General features: G+C 35.0%; 1 protein-coding gene across 1 annotated transcript in view; it reads right to left on the bottom strand.

The window, feature by feature from the left end:
* Positions 1 to 3123: 3123 nt before the first annotated feature.
* The window catches only part of HTR2C (5-hydroxytryptamine (serotonin) receptor 2C, G protein-coupled), a 75912-nt gene continuing 58112 nt past the window's right edge, over positions 3124 to 20923 (bottom strand). The window contains exon 4 of the mRNA XM_004685722.1: positions 3124 to 3950. Within this exon, the coding sequence (XP_004685779.1) occupies positions 3124 to 3950 (827 nt within the window). The remainder of the gene's footprint in view (positions 3951 to 20923) is intronic.

Here is a 20923-nt window from a genome sequence, read left to right as displayed (position 1 = left end):
GAAAGAAATGGTCTGTCCTTGTGGCTCATGGAAGCTGGCAGGGTTAAGATGGCAATGATCTCCTCCATCAAGGAGAGCATGTGAGCCACGAAGGTAAGGAAGGTAATCTAATTTGGAAGTGCCGTTATTCTGCTTGTGAAGAATCAGTGATCTTGCTAATTGCTTGTTCTTGTTGTTGACACCTCTTAGTTGTCTTTCTCCTCACAGCATAGTCTTCATGCACATGTGAAATTAGGCAAAAGCCTGATATTTTCTGGTGGTGTTTATTGTTGTGAACTTATTTTTATAGGATTCAATTTAATTTTCAAAGAAAATGAAGTGATGTAGCATATTTTCCCTTCACAAGTTGCAGCGTGAAAAAAGACACAGGACATATTAGCCAACATTTAATAAATTTAATAAATTAATAGGAAGTATCACAAAAACTTGGAATGGATAACATACAGGAACCAGGAATAAGACAATACTTTGCAACCACTCACAAAAAGTACCATTTGACAAAGGAGAAGATTTACAGGAAATAATATAAGGCAGTCTGTTGCACATGTCTTAAACAGATATACATATAATAGTACATCAAAATGATTCATTTGACAGTAAATTCACCACGTTTACATTTATCACATGGACTTTTTTTTTTAAAACATTTATAAAAGTTTGTAGAGTTAACATTGAACTGTAAGATTTATATCCAAATGAGTATATTTGTTTCATACCAAACTGCACAGAATTGACGATAGCACACAATTTGAGGATAATTACTGTGTTGGGTACTATTAAGTATTACTACTTGATGACATAAGAATCATTAACAAATGTGCTATAAGCTATTATCATTCAACTTATTGCTAGTGCTTTTGAAAATCCATGGTTTATATTTTATTTCTTTGTAAAACATGTGCTATGAGCTTGCCCTGATAGTTAAGAAAAGAAATCAGATGTTTCCAATTTTCTCTAATACTCACAATACTTCAGATCTGAATGCATGGTCTTTTCAAGGACTGCGGAAGGTTGTTTTTCAGTCCCACCGTGTCACCTACTCTGCCTTACGTAAACACAAATCGATGATTCATGCGACATACGTGGCATACATGCAGGACACCATCTGTATGTGCAGAACTCATGCTCAGTGCATGCTGTGTTTCTTCAGACATTTTCATTTCAGTAAGAATTAGATCAGCTCATTCAAATTCATATAATTGTTTTAACATGCAGTTCAACAGAGCTAACAGGCAGGTAGACTTGACTTCCATGTTATATTTGGGCATGCTCAAGCAATTGACTGATATTTGGCAGTGTTGCAAATCAAGTAGAGACTGTATGAGATTCCTCAAGTACAGCAGCTCTCCCACTGCCTCTGTGGCAGACTGTTGGACTTATCTATGCTATGTGTTGAGGACGCAGACCAGGGGTTTTAGAAATTCAGATTCTGCCTTCGTCAACTTCACGATACTGAGAGGCACACTCTAAGGTGTGTAAGGAACTGTCAGGCATAAGAAATAGCATCATGAATTCTTCGGAAATTGATCCACAGTTGTGTGAAATGGACACACATGGAAATACAGTTACTGGAAACATTTGTATACTCTGCACACAGCATAGACTTAATGGTCTGACTTTAGCAATGCTTGCAAACCTTTCACTGGCTGACAAACTGTTAAATGGCACTGAATTCTTAGAGAGCAGCAGGCCCACGAATGAAACAATGGCCAACACTTATTGTAACACAGCACTATATTTTAACAAAGATTTAACTTCTGGTACGTATTTGCAGTACAATGAAGAGCTTGCCACTTTCACAAATTAGCTGCAGCCTTTCCCTGCACTAGAGAGTTTGGAAGGATCTGAAAATGAGATAAATTTTGTTTAAAATCCAAATGGAAACTCTGTATTTCTGTTATTCCCAGAGTTCAGTAATAGCTTTTTTTAAATTACTTTTCTTTTTAACATTCTAAGGGCCTAATTCTGTAGTCCTTAATCAAGTAAAACTTCCAAACTTTTGACCATCTATGCTTCCAGTGCAAGCTTTACTCAAAAATGGACTGCGAAATTAGGTCCTATAGATAGAGGTACCATAATTAAGAAAATATTTTAATAAGGCTCAAAATGCTAATTTCACTTTGTGTGTAGCACACGAATTTCCAGGATCCTGAGATCAAAACCCAATTGATGTTGAATCCTGGATTGGGAAATAACTCTGGGATCTCATTTTCCCAGTTTGATTATGGAATTAGGTATTTACTAAGGACCAGAATGAAAACACTAATTCCAGTTTGCTTGTCGTTATAATCAGAATTTGAACATTGTCCTTAAGAAGTGAAAAGCTATTGGTGTATATATCTCGTATCATCCTTCCACTTCTGTAGTCCTGGTTAACCAGCTGCTATGTTAAAGTACCACTATGTTTGGGGACAGACATTGCAGTAAAATACCAACACAACATTCTGACAATGTCAAATTTTGCCCCTATATGTGACAACAAGGCTAAGTTCTGCCTTTGACTCACTAATTGGTGTGATACAGTATCAGAAGGCAGAACCTATCTTACTGTGTTTATGTGTGTAGATGAGCAGAGCAAGAATTTAAAGTGTATATTTACTGTTAACCTGGAAAAAGATTCTACTGAATTTGGTAATTTTGTTGTGGCTGAAATATAACCACTGTCATGTGCATCATTCTGGTCTCCTGCAAATGCCACCTGGGATGAACATCAACATTTCCTTATGCACTAGAGAAAGGGGGGGAGGAGAGAGAGAGAGGTTGAGAGAAAGGAGAGGGAGGGGGGAGAGAGGTGAGAGGAGGAAGAAAGAGGGGTGAGGTGAGAGAGAGGACAGAAGAAGAGAGCGAGAGACTGAGTGAGAGAGAAAAAAACAAACAAACAAAAATCAAGTCTATGCATCAAAAATCAAAATAAGTTATACTCAGTCTATTATAAACAGTAAATATAGAACCCTAAATCTCACTATTGTACGCATGATTGTAAAGTACAGGGTTGCAAAGCTATATAGAAAAACACTTTTTTCAGAGAGCAATATTTACAGAAGTTATGACCGACAGAAAAAATGAGAGAACATTTTCCTACATTTGTAGCTTTACTGTAGGAAAAGGCTGTGCTGCTCTTTCTTACACACTGCTAATCCTTTCGCTAACCACACTGGAGGGATTAACTGGTAGCTCCAAATTCTCAACTTGCATCTCTATACCCGGCTCGCTGTCGTTAGCTTTCTTAATCATGGGTTCATTGGTATGCCGGTAAATGTTAACATTAAGCTCCCTCCCAGATAAAGCAGTGGCAGCAACCCTCGGGATTTGTCTGACAGGAGGCTTTTTTTCTGACTTATAATTGCAGCGCAAATAGTTGGAGAAAGCCCTTCGGTAAATTTTGTTGAAAAGAGTGTACACCAGAGGATTAATTCCCGAGCAAACATAGCCAATCCAAACAAACACATTCAGAAGTTTTTCCATGAGCTTTTGATTACAGGCCTTCCCACAAAGAACAGACAGAATATTAGTGATAAAAAACGGGCACCACATGATCAGAAACACAAAGAAAACAATGCCAAGGACTTTCGACGCTTTCCGTTCGTTGTTGATGGCTTGCATGGTGCCCCTGGGACGCCTTTCTTTCTTCTTCTTGCGGCGTGGGTTCACCTCTTGGTTAGGGTTTGCAGAATTCTCTTCGTCGGCACCAACCCTCTTGCAGCACTTCAGGAAATCCAGGCTTATACCAGGCGGTTCCTCGGTGTGGCCACGCAGCAGCATGAGCGCTTGTCTGCGAAGAACATGAATCGTCAGGCAGTAGGTAATCACCATGATCGTCAGCGGTATGAAGAAAGCTACGAAGGACCCAATCAGGACGAAATTGGGGTCATTCAGCACGCAGGTGGTGTTGTTGACGAACACTTTGTCTTCATCTCTCAGCCCAATCACTGGGATAGGGACGGAAACACCTGAAGGAAAAAAAAGAAGTAGAACACTGTCATAGCATATGGAAGGATGGAGCAAATGTGTGCAACAACATACGTTCAATTGCCGAAGACAACTTAGAGCTGGCATTTGTTGACAGCTATTCATGGTATAAATTGATAGTCACATAAAAGTCGTCAGAGGAGATCAGATTTTCATGTTGGGAATGCCTTCTCCCCAAATTTTTGCAGAAGGCCATGAAATTACCATCACTGAGAAAAACTATCATTGTTGTATGTAACAGTGAATTGTGTCCTTTTTGTTTTATTTCAAGTTTTTAGAACTGTGCTGGCTCAATGAAAATCTGTCAAATAAATGAATCAATTCACATCTGTACTCAATGACATTAAGAAACCCAATTGTTCCTTTCTTAGCATATCGTCTTTCCAATGCAATAAAAATGATGTGAACATCATCCGAAAGAGTAATAATTGCCTGTCAGAATCAGCAGGGCAGAATTTGAAATGAATGTTTAGCTGACAACATACATTTTTCAATGACACCAAACAAAGTTGTCAAGAAGAGGAAATTTCTTGTGTACCCTTTGGTGACAGGGTCTGGGAGCTCCCGACTTGCTGGAGATTGACAGGAGAGTATGGTCTCCAAAGATGTTACAGGGCAGGCATCTGCCCACTAGTCAAAAATAACCTCCTAGCAGAAAATGAACAGAAGACTGGCTTTAAGAAGGAGTTTTCTGAGACAGCGCATAATAACATTGTTTCAAGGTCAAAAAACAGTGGTACAAAATTGGGGGAGCTACAGGTCTTCTATTTCTGGGTGGAATTTTGAGCATTTTTCTTTTGTAAGAATACTGAGAGGGAATATTTTAGGTAAGCTCTTCCATTATCAATAAACAAAGCTCACCAGGTAGAAAACAAAGAGAGGAGCCTCAAAGGTGATCTAGCACTGAAACATAATTAAGAAACCTGGAGATTTTCAGAAATCACTAAGGGACACCTTGAAGAGGTCCTGCATCAATAAATAACTTGCAAATGAAATTATAATGTGAAAGTTAATGTATTCTTTTTTTTAAAAAAAAAGATTTATTTGTACATACAGAACTGGGGGTACAGGCCAGAGGCTCAGGGGTAGTGAGAGGCTTCACCAGAGACAGAGTGGGGAGCAGAACAGGAAGACTGATGAAGTACACTACTGAGGGGAGCAGCGGGCGGGTCAGGAGAGGTCTGCCACGCTATTTGGTCACCTCTGGGGTGGGCATCGAAATCATGCGGAAGTGGCTTTAGCTTCTCAGTGCAGTGCTTTAACCCACTGCGCAACCAGGGAGGGCCAATGTATTCTTTTTTATGTCCACACGAAGTTGAATTCTGGGGAACTTCACCCTTAAGTTGCTATCAAATAATACTATTTGGAATTCTGGGTGGGTAGATACCTTCACGATGAACCAGGAGAGAGGCAAGAAGTGCCCTCTCAGAGATACTGCTGCTTCAGGGAACTACCAATTGGAAACTAAATCATTATGGTTTGTCTGAACAGTCATTGTGAAGTGTGGAGTGTGTGACTGGATGCTTAAAAGGGAAAAACTAATAGTGCTTCCTTGCTAGAGGAAAAGTTTCTTTGCTAACAATGTTGATTGAGATATAATTTCTGGGAGGATACAAGGAAGAAAGAATATTCAGAAAGTAATCTTCATGCTTTTTCTTAGGCATTGAGTTTCTGAGTGACTGGCCTTTTCTAGAGAGAGAGTGTGGTATGAAAGACAGCCACAGATAGAGGAGATCCAGGACTCCTTAGGGCATTGGTATATGCCTACAAATCTGAACCTAGACATGCCAGTCAAGAAAGCAAAAAAGGCTGTGAAAACTAGAGGACACTGTAAATAAAGTATTCTCAGGTATTCAGTGTGGGAATCCTGATGAAGAGATCTTTGAACCTGGAGTGTCAAGAATCAGAAGGTAATTTACACCACGCCTGATGATATGTTTGGGGGAATTTCAACAAGCATTTGGGAATACTGAATGCCACGGACTACATAGGTTATATTTCTCAAGAGTTATAAAAAAGGACAGGTTACTTTTCTTAAACTTTATAAAAAAAAAAAAAAGCAGGTGAATGCTGCCAGCTTTGGTCATTGGAAACTTTATTTCAAAAGTCATAAATATATGGGATTCTCCAGGACTGTAACTTGAGTTTGCATAAGAGAAGTTGGTACAGACTTATCCTTAAGGAAATATTTTAGTGAAGGGTTAAGCTGTAGGGTGTTTGCTGGAGTTAAAGAAGACAATGTGGGATTAAGAATGAGAGAAAGATTTCCCAAAATAAATACAAAAGAAAAATTTAGAGGAAGAACTTAGAGAAATAAGAGACTTAAAAGTACAACTGAATATTTATAGTATGTTGGCCTGCTTGGGATCTTGATTCCAACAAATAAACTTCAAAAAAATATTCATGAAACAGCTGAAAATATAAGCAATGACTGGCCTCTTGATGATCCTAAATTATTGTTCATTAATTTTGAAGAGTGATGTTGATATTGTGGTTATGTACAAAAAGGTTTTTATATTTATGGGTATACATACTGAAATATTTATGCATACAGTATTATATTTGGAATTTATTTCAAACTATTTTGGAAGGCCGTGTTACAGGACAAGAAAGTAGCAGAGTGATTCAGATGAGCTGAAGCTGGTATTGAAATGTGAAGCATTTTATCCCTGGCATCTATTTGTATAATATGTACATTGGATAAGAGTGCTTCTGAGGCTGACTACTATTGACTCTAGGTTAGGTATCAGACACTGAACCATACATGTTACTGGCATTATACATGTGAAATACACGACCTCAGTTGGGTCAAGAACGCTATAATACAAATACTTGGTGAAGTAGCTTAACCACTTTACAATATCTTTTACCATCATTCATTTACATTTTTTTTTTTTTAGAAACCATGAATGCTATCAACAAAACCAGAAGAAATTAAAATGTTTTCATCAATCTCAGGAAATTATAAATAATGGCAACAATGGAAACTGCATTAATAATGATATATATTGCACAGATCAAGTTATTTAATACTTAAAATAATTAAAACTATATCAGCAATTCTCAAAGTGTGACTCAGTGATCTTGGGGACCTCTGAGGCTTTTAGTTTACTGTTTCCTTTTTCTAATTATTTGTCTTTAAAATTGCCTTTCTTCATAAAATCTACCAAAATAGAATGTTACAACTAGTTGAACATAGATACATATATGAAAATTCAACTAAACATTATAGAGATTTTGAAACTATCAAACAGTGCCTATCTTCTCTCTGATGTTTTAAAAATGTAATTTTCATAACTGTTATTTATGTTAGTATGAAATGGTTTCATTATTATTTACAATGAAATGATTAAAATACTTTTAACATTTATTTTTAAATTTTGAATACAATAAGCACAAAGAGATATAACCCATATGAACAAATTCCTTTGGAGTTTTTCACATACTTTGAAGACTAGAAAGGTGTCCTGACACCAAAGAGTTTGAGAAGTGCTGTTCATTGTTAGTAAACAAAGATATGGAAACCCTCGAGTTAAGTTCAGAAAATGTGTGGTCTTTCTCTGTATTTAAAAATCCCTAATCAGTAAAAAGAAACCAACAGCAATGAGAGCAACAAAATACTTTAAATGCATTATTCAATCTTATAAAAATTTTGAACACCAAAGTATTATTTCATGAAGTTAATTTCAGAAAACTTAAGTGAGTTTATTAAGTGTAATAAGCGATCTAATAACTTCAAAATCCTTGAATGAAAGTAAACTACCATTGGAAATACCAGGTACTAATAACAAATGCAATAATAATAACCTTTTACTTAGTGCTTCCTATTTGTAACATGCTAAGTCTAGTCTTTTATAACGCTTACATGTTTTCATATCTTAGCTTATACTTTTTCTTCACCCCACTATTTTTTATTCTTTCATTATATTTGTGTTTCCAGTTATGAATAAAAATGTTTAAAAAGATGTCATATGTTAGTAATTCAGAAAAGACAAAGAAATAAGACATTAACTGGAAATACTAATCTTTTTTTAATCTTTCTGAAATTAACTTCAGTAAATCTATATCAACTTCAGAAATTTAGAAACAATAAGACTATTATAATTCACGTTCTTCTAAAAACATCAAACAATACTTCAACCAATAAGCAGTTTTGCATGCAGTATCATGTCTAGTTCTCAAACAACTCTAGAAACTAACATTTACTAAGTTTACTTAAACTTATGGAGAAAAATACCTACAATAAACAAAGAGTCTCACTTAGCATTTTAGAAACACTGAATTCAATAATAAAGTTATAATTAAAGTTTTCTTTGAAAATGTAATGCATTAGTATTACTACAACAGTGAATACTATGACTACAAACACTGCTACAGGTATCATGCATAAAGAGTTTGCTGACCTTAATACTTTATCTGCATTAGATAATTTACATGCGTTAACTTTACATGCATTAAATATCTGCATTACACTTTAATTTAAATATCTTAGCTCCATTAAAAAAAAAGCCATAAAATAATTTGGCATGATTGTTTTAGTTCAAAGAAACAAGTAAATTCAGAGAATGTATAAAGATATTCACATTATTTTCTAAAGCCTTGAATTCAAGCAACACAGATAAACTCTCTTTAAGCTATTAAATGATAACAGCATGTGCCAATGATTCTTACATAGATATTTCTTGCAGAATTTAGCATCTTTGAAAGTGTGATGCATTGGTAAGAGTGCAAAATGTGTTACCTTCAAATATCTGTTTGGCATAGATTATTTTAGGATGATTATTTCCAAAACACTGCTGACATAAAAAAACATAGAAAGCTAAGTATAAATTACTCTCATGTGTTACATATATGTGAAACAAAATATTCAGTCACAGAGGTGTCTTCCTCACTGTATCAGAAAGTGGAAGTTGATCAAATCTCAAGAATACTTACCAGCTGAGAAGGAAGCAACTTAAATCTGCATAATAATTGAAACTTTTTTGTTCCCTTCCTGGTAACCTCTCCTTAGTGAGTCGCCTTTCCCCTGTCCCTCCACTCCTTTGTTTTTAGCTGAAAATGGTATTTAAAAGGATGGTTTAGGCCACTTCACTGTTAATCTGTTTTCCTTGATTGCTTCCCACCCTTCCCCCCCTTAATGTTTTATTACAGGAGTGTCTCCCATCAGGAATCCAGAATGGAAGGGAGATTATTTTCTCTTGCCTGCAAATTTTATAATTTTATACAATTACTTAGCCACGCAGAGGTTGTTGCATTGTTGTAAGTGCATATGTAAACCTGGTCAAAAGAATTTTTCAAATACCTTCTGGTAAGATCAAAATGACCAGCAAGATCCTCTAAAAAAAAAACAAAACAATAAATTAGACAAATTATAGTTAAGCTCATGAAGGAAAAATGGGAGATAACTCTATTAAACAGAATTAGAAAAAAATAGAAGTCACAACAGATATATCAGAAATGCAGATGATCATAAGAGACGACTATCATCATCTTTATGTCAGCAAACTGAAAAATCTGGAAAAAATAGAGTCAAATTTGTAGAAGAATACAACCTTTCTAGATTGACTCAAGAAGAAATAGAAACAATTAATTGGACAATTATAAGCAAGGAAATTGAAAAATTGAAACAGTGATTGAATGTTCCCGCCCTCCCCTCCCCCCAATAAAAAGTACAGGATCAGATAGTTTCACTAAAGAGTTCTTTCAGAGATGAATAAACATTTATCTGTCTCAAGTTCTTCCCAAAAAATTGAGGAAGAGGTAATGTCCCTATCATATTTTACAAGACCAATATTAATCTGATACCCAAATCAGAAAAGGACATCACAAGAAAGGAAAACTAGAGATGAATATCTATGATAAACAAAAATTAAAAATACTCAACAAAACATTTGCAACATGAATTCAATAATGCATTAAAATGATCACACATCATGGCCAAGTGGGATTTATTCTTGGGATGCAAAGATGGTTCACCATACACAAATCAATCACTATAATTCACCATATTAATGGAAGAATTTGATCAGATTCATTATCCATTTATGACAAAAACTGTAGAACCCAACATGAACAACAAAATGATACCAAGAGCCCAATCAAAAAGTAGGGAGAAGAACAAATAAAATACTTCTCCAAAGACATACTGATCACCAGCAGGTACTTGAAAACTGTTCAAACTTGCTCATCATCATAGCTAGGCTTTCCTGTTGTGCTTATAGTAGACAAAAATAACCAAAAAATAAATCCCAAATACCACCTGCTAGAAGAAAAAAAGAAAAACAACTAGTACTCAAGGTACTCATCCAGATTTTGAGTAAACAAACAAAAAATTAATAAAAAGTTTATAGATAAGCTAAATGCACACAGAGGACTGTACTATGGCAAGATGATACTTCAAGGCAATATGTCATTTTAAGTGGAGAATGACAAGTCTCCAGAAACCAAACCGAAAATCACAGATTATGATCTAAAAGGCAGATAATTCAATATAGCTGTCATAAAGAAACTCAACCATATACAGGAAAACTCAGAAAAGCAATTCAACAAGTTCAGGAATAAGCTTATACAGAAGGGAGAGACCACAGCTGTATATAATAAACTAACAGTTTTGAGATGTGAAGAATTCAATAAATGAGACCAAGAATTCCAAAGAAAGCTATGGCAACAGAAATCATCTAATGGAGGAATCAATCAATAAGTTTAATAATGGAAACTTAGAAATGATTCAGAGAGAAAAATAAACATAATCTATCCAGGGCCTCCTTAGTGGCCTAGGGGTTAGAGATCAGCACTATCACCACCGAGGCTATGTTCAAACCCTAACTAGAGAGGTGACCCACATGGGGCAGCAGGCCACCCCTGTCTGACTATTGCTCCCCTCATCAATGTATTTACATCTACCTGTTCTGCTCCCCACTCTGTCTCTGGTGACGCCTCTCACCACCCCCACCTCTAGCATACAAACTAGTTCTTCTATGCAAAAATAAATAAGAGGACAAAGAGTTTTTTTTCAAAAAAGAAATAATCTATTCAATAGAAAAAGAAAAGCTTCACAAAAACAATTAAATAGTGATAACAGACAAGCAGAGTCAGTTAAAAAAATATGAAATAATTATCTTAAAAGCAAATAAACAAAACTCACCAATGAAAAGCCACAAGTGATTGGATGGATTAAAAAGAAAACCCAACTACATGGTCTCAGCAAGAGGTTTGCTTAAGTTATAAACAGACTTAAAGGAAAGGGATAGAAAATGTTACATAGGCACACCAAATATGCAAAGTAAAAAGTAAATATCAGGAGGCCTAAAGGGAGACATTGGAGCAACATAATAAAATCAGGTGCTACTAACACCGTCTTTACATCAAAACCACCTAATGTTGCAATGATCAAATAAGGAATTTGCAGCAACTGTTATAAAGACATTAAGGGACTCAAAGTCAAATGTGGCCCTAATGAGTGATTCTCGCTCTCACCAAGACATGGAAATTATATAAAAAATATGTTATGCAATTTTTGAACCAAAGGATAAAATATCTGAATAAATAAAATTGGACAAGTTTATTATAATTTTCTCTCTGAAGATGAGAAAAGAAAGGAGCCATGACCTAGAAGATGTTCATAAAAATTACTCATTAGAACAAAAAGAGTGAAAAATTTGTAGAGCTTCAGTAACTTTCTTTTAGAATGATAAAAAGCATTTTAACACAAATAATTAGGACCTGAAGAGAAGAGAAATAATGGGGTAGTAAAATGAAGGAATAATGGTAAGAATTTCCCAAATTTGGTAAAAAGTATTAATCTGTAGACTTAAGCAGTTCAACAAGCCTTTAGTAGAATAAATTCAAAATGTAAGCCTCTTTTTCTGTAATTTTGGAATCTGTGGAGACCTAGTGGGAACAAAAACTTCTAAACTATGACTGGAAGACTGGGGGTAGTGTTCAAGGTGATTTTTGCTAGTTACAAAGAGGAGGCTCTGCAATCAGAGGTAGCAGATGGCTATTTATTTTTACTTTATTTTTTAGTATAATAGTTTATTTTACATCATTTTGTGCATTTTTCCATTTCACTTGCAATCCCCATGGGTTTCCCACTACCAAATCACCCGTGTGCCATCACCATAGTCCAGTGCACTTCCCCATCCCCATTTTTGATCCCATTCCCCACTCCACCCCTGCAAAATGTCTCTGGTATATAGTTGTTCATTATTATTTTTTTCCCCCGGTCCTTTATGCTCCTGCTATGAGTGAAACCATCTAGTATTTTTCTTTTTCTTTCTGGCTTATTTCACTAAGCATGATCCCTTCCAGCTTCATCCATGTTGCTGCAAAAGTCCTCGGTTTATCTTTTTTGATTGCAGAGTAATACTCCATAGTGCATATGTACCACATCTTTTAAATTCAGTCATTTACTTTTAGGCATTTGGGTTGATTCCATGTCTTTCCTATTGTAAATAATGCAGCAATAAACATGGGGGTACAGGTGTCTTTTTGAATCAGTGTTTTTGTGTCTTTTGGGTAGATACCTAAGAGTGGGATTGCTGGGTCATATGGGAGCTCCATTTTTAGCAGTTTGAGAAATCTCCAGTTTTCCATAGTGGTTGTACCAGTTTGCATTCCCACCAGCAGTGCAGGAGAGTTCCTTTTTCTCCACATCCTCGCCAACATTTGTTGTTGCTAGTTGTTTGAAGATGTGCCATTCTCACTGGTGTGAGGTGGTATTTCATTGTGGTTTTAATTTGCATCTCCCTTATTACAAGTGATGTTGAACATTTTTTTTCATATGCTTGTTGGCCACAGATGGCTATCTTTTAAATTGAAGGTGTTTATGTGAAATATGAAATGCAGTTCTATCTAGGCAAGAGATATGCTGATATGCACAAAGAAACTACAATACAGAGACTCCTGGTGGCAAACCAAATGAAACTAGAGTAATCTTGGAAAAGGAAGTGCATGGCCCCAGAAACAGCTGTAAGGTTCATGCCAAATTCTGAAATATTTCTGCTAAGGCGATAGGACACAGAATCTGTGTGATACTGTACCCCCTCAAGGACTTAATCTTATTAAACAGTCAAAAGATAAAAGTGGATGTGTTCTTTGTAAAAAGATATAATATCGAAGTAAAATAGAAGAATATTGCAATTGTCCCATTTATAAACAATAGAAATAATAAATATAAAAGGCAGAGAAATTGACATAATTCTAAGAGAGAGTAATAGAAAAATGTAAAATGAAAACACATAATTTCAGCTACCATGGTGGAAAGAAGATAATGAATGTTTTTATAAGAAGTAAAAGCAGGGCCCTCCCTGGTGGCACAAGGGGTTAACACACAACACTATGAAGCTATCACAACCACTGCAGCCTAAGTTCAATCCCCACCCAGTGTGCTGACCCACATGGCCTGGCAGACCTCTCCTGTCTTGCCTTGTGCTCCCCTCAGCAGTGTATTTCAGTCAATCTCCCTGGTCTGCTCCCCACTCTGTCTCTGGGGGATACTCTTACCCCCACATCTCTGGCCTCCTCCCCAGCCCTTGTGTGCATAAATAAATAAATCTTAAAAAAAAACAAAAGTGACTCAATTTCAAACCAGAAGTATAAGTTCACTGACATATCCTTCAAAAAATATATTCACTGAATATATCTCATGCAAAAAACAAAACAACAAAAAAGGGGGTAGTAAAATTAAGACCTTTTAAGATAAACTAAAACTTGGAGAATTCATTGTCAAAGGAACTTCACCAAAGCAGGTTTAAAGACTAAATATTAAAGGTTAATGAAAATGACAAAAGACAGAACTTTAGATATATTGTCAGAAAGAGAAGCAGTTGAAATGGTAAATATGTAAGTAAATTTAAAAGATCACATTTTTGTTCTTTTCTAATTATTTAAAATGTATAAATGTTTTAAAATAAAATAATTTAAAAGTTGTTTCTATAATATATACAGAAATAGCAACAATATAGACAACAATAGCAAATAGACTTGATATATAAACTTACTGTTTGAAGTTTCTAGCAATTCTCAAGTCTCGGGTTACAGAAAGGTATAGTATTCAATTTATGGATGCCTATGAGGTAACAAAGGGTGGCAATCCCTAGATTAAATGAAAATAATTAAAAGATGTATAGCTAAAATTTCAATAAAGTAACTGAAAGAACATGCTAAAATATCTGGTAAATACAAAGAAAGAATAGAAGAATAAAAATCAAATGAAACAAAGAATGTGATATAAGGCTCAAACTCAGTTATATCAATATTTTCTTAAGATGTAATTGGAACAAATGTTCCAGTTTAGAAGGTAGTGCTTTTTTATAGTAATTTAAAAAGTGAGGTTATCACGGTCTAAAAGAGATGGACTTTAAATATTAACACACACATAGATAGATAGTAATGAAGGCAAATGATATGTTGCTCATGCAATAGTGATAAGAAATTTGGCATGGTGATTTTAATTTCAGATATAGTATACATCAAGACAAGAAATATTATCAGAAATAAGGGAAGCATTAAAAAAATAAAAGGATAAATTACACAGTAAAACATAACAACCCCAAACATGTTTTCAGCAAAGAACACAGCTTCAAAATTCATGAAATAAAATTTAATCGAACTAAAACAATTAATTAATAATCCCTCAGTCATAATTACCAATTTTAACATTCCTCCCTTAGAAAACTACTAGCAGATTAAAATAAATGTGAGCAGTGCTACTAGTTAGCACGAACATTTACACAACATTATACCAAATGTTTCTGATACATGTCCTTTTCAACATGAATTGAAATGTTATCCAATATAAATCTTAGGCTGGAACATAAAATATACATTAATAATTTCAAAAGATTGAAATCTTATATAGTATGTTCTCTGACAACATAATTAATTTTGAAATTAATTCTAGAGATTCCCTAGATAATTCAAAATAAAATTACAAATATTTAAATAACTAATGGGCCAAAAAAAAAAAAAAAGAAACATAAGGGAAAGTTGTAAAACAACTTGTATGTTGTATGTTGAAAATGCAACATATGAAATACATTGGTACAGAAAAAGCTTTGTTAAGAGAGAAATGTCTACATTAGGAAGAACAAGAAGTTAAAACCAGTGATCTCACTTTTCACAGTAAGAAACTTGAGGAAATGGCATTATGTATAGTAGCCAGGCAGTAAAGAACCAAAATCAATGAAAGAGAAAACAGACAAATATTAGAGAAAACTGATAAAATAAAAGTTGGTTCTTTGCAAAACACAAATTATATTTATGAAGCATAAAAGAAAGGGTAAAACTCTATATTGTATAAACATTGAAAATTAAAGAAATACAATCATCAATTTTATGCTGTACTATACCACAAATAATGTAAGAAACATATAATGCTATAAATCCTTGGGACTTCCCTGGTGGTGCAAAGGGTTAAAGCTCAGCGCTATGAAGCTGTTCACAGACACTTCAACATGAGTTTGATTCCCAGCCAGGGAGCTGACCCACATGGTGAGGCTGACCTCTCTTGACCTGCCCGCTGATCCTCTCAGCAGTGGATTTCATTCAATCTACCTGTTCTGCTTCTCACTCTTGTCTATGGTGAAACCTCTCAACCCTCCCCTTCCCCCCCCATCACACCTCTGGCCTGTACCCCAGTTCTTATATGCATAAATAAATCAATCTTGAAAAAAAAAACACATTTATACCCCCTGGCATTTGAATGATTGCTTCCATATTGTTTATTTCTAAATTTTGTGTAATTCCAGAAATTGTTATAAACCTTTTCCTTTTAGTAATTACTCAATCTTTTAAAACACAATGAGAATGTATACTTTTTATATGCCTCAAATGTTTTAATTCCCTAATTTAATATGATTGTATAGTCACCTTTTTTTCTCCCCTTTCTTAGATTCATTGGCCCCATAGATTGTGAGTGCTCTTTTTATGTTTAAAATAAATTTATCTTATTGAGGTATAATTTACAGTAACATAACATACCAAAAGTTCAATTAAAAATTATATGAAATTTTACCAAACTATTTATCTATGTAGTAACCATCTCAGTCAAAGTATAGAGCATTTAAATACTCCAAACATTTTTCTCATTCCCCTTTCTAGTCAATGTTCTCCAGAGTAGGATGTCACTATTTGGCAATATATCACTATGGCTTTGCTTGTTCCAGAACTTTGCATAAATATATTGATACAGGTTGGAGCACAGCATTGTGAAGCTAGCCACAGAAGTTCAAGCCCCAGCCAGAGGTGACCCGTATGGTGCAGCAGACCTCTCCTGTCTGGCCCTATGCTCTGCTCAGCAATGTACTTCATCCATCTGCCTGTTCTGCTCCCCACTCTGACTATGGTGAATCATCTCACTGCCCCTGCACCTCTGGTCTGTACCCCAGTTCTGTATGCATAAATAATATAAAAACTTAAAAAAAGTTTTTATAAATAATATAAAAACTTAAATATAAATAATATAAAAACTTAAAAAATATAAAAACTTAAAAAACTTAAATTATAAAGTATATAAGATTTTGCCCACTTTTGACTGAATTGTCTTATTATTATTTAATCATGAGTTTTTTATATATTCTTAGCACATTTTTTTGGTCACATATATCTTGCCAATATTCGTTCTGAGTTGGTGGCCTAAATTTTTCATTTTCTTAACTATCATTCAATGAGCACTTTTAAATTTTGATGATGTTCAATTTAACTTTCAAATTTTATTGTTTGATTTTCTATTTAAAAAACACTTGCCCATGCCAAGGTTATGAAAATATTATCCTATAATTTATAATTTTAGTTTTATATTTTGTATTAAATTTTATACAGAGTATGAAGTGAGGGTCAAGATTAATATTTTTGCTATCAATATGTACTTAAATTTCAGAACATTTGTAAGGAAAACTCCTCATTTAATTTTCTGGTGTTATATTTTGAAGCTAAATTTATTATAGTGTGAATATATTTCTAAACTATGCCTTAAAAATTGCATTCATTCATTTGTTTATTGTTTTTCCAGTAACCACTCGCTTGATATATTTATTCTTTATTATGCTAACTAGTTTAGCAGAGAACTGAATAAAGTTGTCAACTATCATAATTATTATATATATTATAATATAAACTGTAATGCCTAGGGAAATTCCTAGGAATATAACTTAAAAATGTGCAAGAGAAGCAACAGAACAATTAAATATTACCATAAAAATATCAATTTAAAGTAGAATGAGGAAATAATACAACAAGGCAAAACAAAATTGATGTAAGTCATAGGAGATAGTGACAAATTAATAAGCATAGACCTTACCTTATCAATAATCACACTAGCTATAAATGGATAAAACATTTCAATAAAGAAGGCAGTAGTTGGAAGAATGACTAAAATAACACTATGTATTTGTCATCTACAAGATATTCTCTTTATATTAAATGTAAAAGAAAAAAGATGTACCATGCAATTAAGAAATAAAAGAACGCATAGACTACACTAATATAAGGCAAACTTAATGATAAAAGTTGTTACTGGAGACTAGGAAGTTTATTCTACATTGAGAGAAGTATCAATATATCAAGACTATATATTATATTTTTATGAGATGAATTATAAATGGTGACAAGGAAAATATGAGGGTGACTATATAATCAAATCGTCTATAAGACTAGAAGACAGAATGGTCATAATCTAAATTAGCATACAGATAGGAGAAGGCATTAAAATTTAGTTGTTTCTTTGTAAATTAATCTATACATTCATTTGTTTACTTATTTTGGTGTGTGTGTGTGTGCATTTTTATTGCATCATTATTCATTTTTGTATAACATTTTATTTCCCATCAGGTGTAGTCCCCATAAAATTTCGTGAACCATCACCATAATATTTTGTGCTCTTCTTGTCTATTTTAAACCATTTCCGACCTCCTCCCCTGTTGAATTTATAGTTGCCTGCTAGTTTTGTCTTTTTTCCTTACCCCTAATTAGTTTCCCCTATATTCATTCTATAAGTGAAACTATCCCATATTTTTTCTTTTTCCTTTTGATTTACTTCACTGAGTATAATCCCTTCCAGCTCCATCCATGTTGCCACAAAAGACCTGAGTTTATCTTTTTTATTGCTGAATAGTATTCCACCTTCTTGATTCAGTCATCTGTCTTTGGGCATTTAGGTTGTTTACATATGTTAGCTATTGTAAACAGTGCTGCAATAAACAAAGGAGTGCAGGTTTCCCTTGGAATTAATATTTTTGTGTTCTTTGGATAGATTCTTATGAGTGGAATTGTTGGGTCATATGGTCGTTCCATTTTTAGTAATTTGCGGAAACTCCATGCATGTGGTTGGGCAAGTTTGCATTCTCACCAGCAGTTTAAGAGCTTTCTTTTTTCTCCACATCCTTGTCATCACATACCTGTACTACCAGCTTAGTCAGGAGGCCAAAGCTGGAGGACCACTTGGACACAGGAGATCTGGACAGTAGTGCACTATGCCATTTGGGTGTCCACACTAAGTTTGGTATCAATATGGTGACCTTCCAGGAGTGGGGGCACTACCAGTTTGCCTAGGAATGGATGAAGCAGCCCAGGTCGGAAACCTTTCAGGTCAAAATTTCCATGCTAATTTATTGTGGGTCTGCTAATTCTAACTGTCTATTTGGGTCATTTGTTACCTGCAGTTTTGCATCTTATATAGGTCAGAACGGTCCTTCAGAAAACGTCAATCAATCATAGGAGCCAAACCTTACATGGTGCCTTTCAAATCAATCAAGAACAGGAAGCTTGATCACTGTGGGAATGGTATGCATCTAGATGTATGACCACGAATGGGGAGGCGGTGCTAATGAGGGTTGCATAAACTTACTAACAACTAGTATCAAGATGTATGACCTTGAACACCTTGGGGGCTGAGGACTGAAGCTGGTCAGTGGAATGCCTTGTTGCTAAGATTGAAACCCTGGCTGGGGAATGAGGGCTGGGTCTCAGTTACAATACTGAGTCATCAAGCAGATGAGAAGTGCCTGGAGGGCAGACTCACAATCCTTGATACTAAAGATAACTGCACATTTTCTAATTACTGCTTCCCCTTTTCCTTTTTCCCTCCTTCCTCATACAACTGAGTCTGTATGATTATTCTATCAATAAAAAGGCCAAGATCTTTATCAGTATTGTGTTGCCCTAACCAACTGTTTTGGAATTTAAATAGACCCCTATCTAAATATAAATAGACTTTTAATGGAGAGCTAGGAAAGTAAACGTTAAAATTAATATGAAAAGTTAAACAACCTAAAACATCCAGACAAATACTGATTAAACAAGAGCTCTAAGGGGGAGGGAGGCTGACTACATCAGATAAAATTTAGTAGGAAAATTTCAAAATTAAAAGAGTTTTCACACAAAAAACACACTAGTGGAGGAGACTGTGAACTTCAGAAAGAGGCCTAGCTAAGCAAGAAAATTTAAGATACTATAAAGATGAAAATTTAAGATATTATAAAAATGACATCTTAAAATCTAACAGGGTGGTCCCTAGGGAAATGTTCCCTGCCCCACCCAGAAGGAGGGTGGAGCTGAGCAGAGAAAAGGAGAGAAGAGAAGGAATTAGAGGAGAAGAAGGAAGGAGGCTGGATGGAGAACAAGGAGACCTGAGGATGGAGCAGCAAGCATGTGATGAAGAAACCGTGCTTGTTTCCTGGCCTTGGACTGGTTGAAACAGATGTGGGTGAAAGACCCGTGGGGAGGTTCACTATGTTAGTGTTTATATTTATTTTGATTTTGCTCTTTTCCTCCCAGACTTGTCTGGCCATTTCTGACCCTTTTCTATGGGTCCCGGCCAGAAGGTGCTTTAGTCTTGTGGCGGGTTTTCAGGCCTTGCTTTGGGCCAATCCCTTTTGGGTTGCCTGCTCTAAGTGGGTTCTGCCATCCACCACATCAAAACAAAACATATAAAACTTTAATGAAAAGGGACTTTAATACAGTGAATATACAATATGGAACACAAAGAATATAACTTCTAAATGAAACATCTGAAGTTATCCATCCCCTCGTGGGCAAAAGTCAACCCAAAAGGGATTGGCCCAAAGCAAGGCCTGAAAGCCCGCCACAAGACTAAAGCACCCAATGGAAAAGGGTCAGATATGGCCAGACAAATCTGGGAGGAAAAGAGCAAAATCAAAATCAATATAAACACTGCCATAATCACCTCCCCTACAGGTCTCTCACCCACATCTGCCTTAACCAGTCCAGTGTCAGGAAACAAGCACGGTTTCTTCATCACATGCTTGCTGCTCCATGTGGCTTCCTCAGGTCTCCTTCTTGTTCTCCATCCAGCTTCCTTCTCTTCTTCTCCTCTGATTCCTTCTCATCTCTCCTTTTTCTCTGCTCAGCTCCACCCTTCTTCTGGATGGGGCAGGGAACTTGAAACTTCCCCTTTTCCTAGGGATCACCCTGTTAAAAAATCACAGAGTACATGAATTTTTAAAAATAAACAGCATGACATAACTGAATGATTATTGGGAAGATAAACTGACTGCATGTTCAACATATAAAAACCCCAAATGTATCAGAGTTCTAAATTTAAAAAGTGAGGAAAATGTGGTTACTTACTGTCCAACCTGAGAGTGGGAAATTACTATCTTTAACATTACGTTATAGCAATAACAAACACAGAAAATGCTCTCATTTATAGCATGGAAATGTTTATTATCTGTGACGTATAAAGATTTATTTAAGTTAAGAAATATGGTAAAAGCCTCAGTTTGTGAAAAAATGATTTAGCAACAAACATATGTAAACACATTTCAACCAAAATAAAAAGATGCAAAATAAAATTACACAGACATAACATTTTTCAACTATTAGATTGGCAAAATTTTAAAAGTTTGAGAATGCACTTTGTTAGTATTAATGGTGGCAATGAAAATGATTCAGCTTTTAACAAATAAAAATTCCTAAATGAATATATATATATATA

This window comes from Condylura cristata, unplaced genomic scaffold (assembly GCF_000260355.1).
Source record: "Condylura cristata isolate star-nosed mole 26May11 unplaced genomic scaffold, ConCri1.0 scaffold00019, whole genome shotgun sequence".
NCBI classification, from domain to species: Eukaryota; Metazoa; Chordata; class Mammalia; order Eulipotyphla; family Talpidae; genus Condylura; species Condylura cristata.
This window is presented reverse-complemented; position numbering and strand designations above follow the sequence as displayed.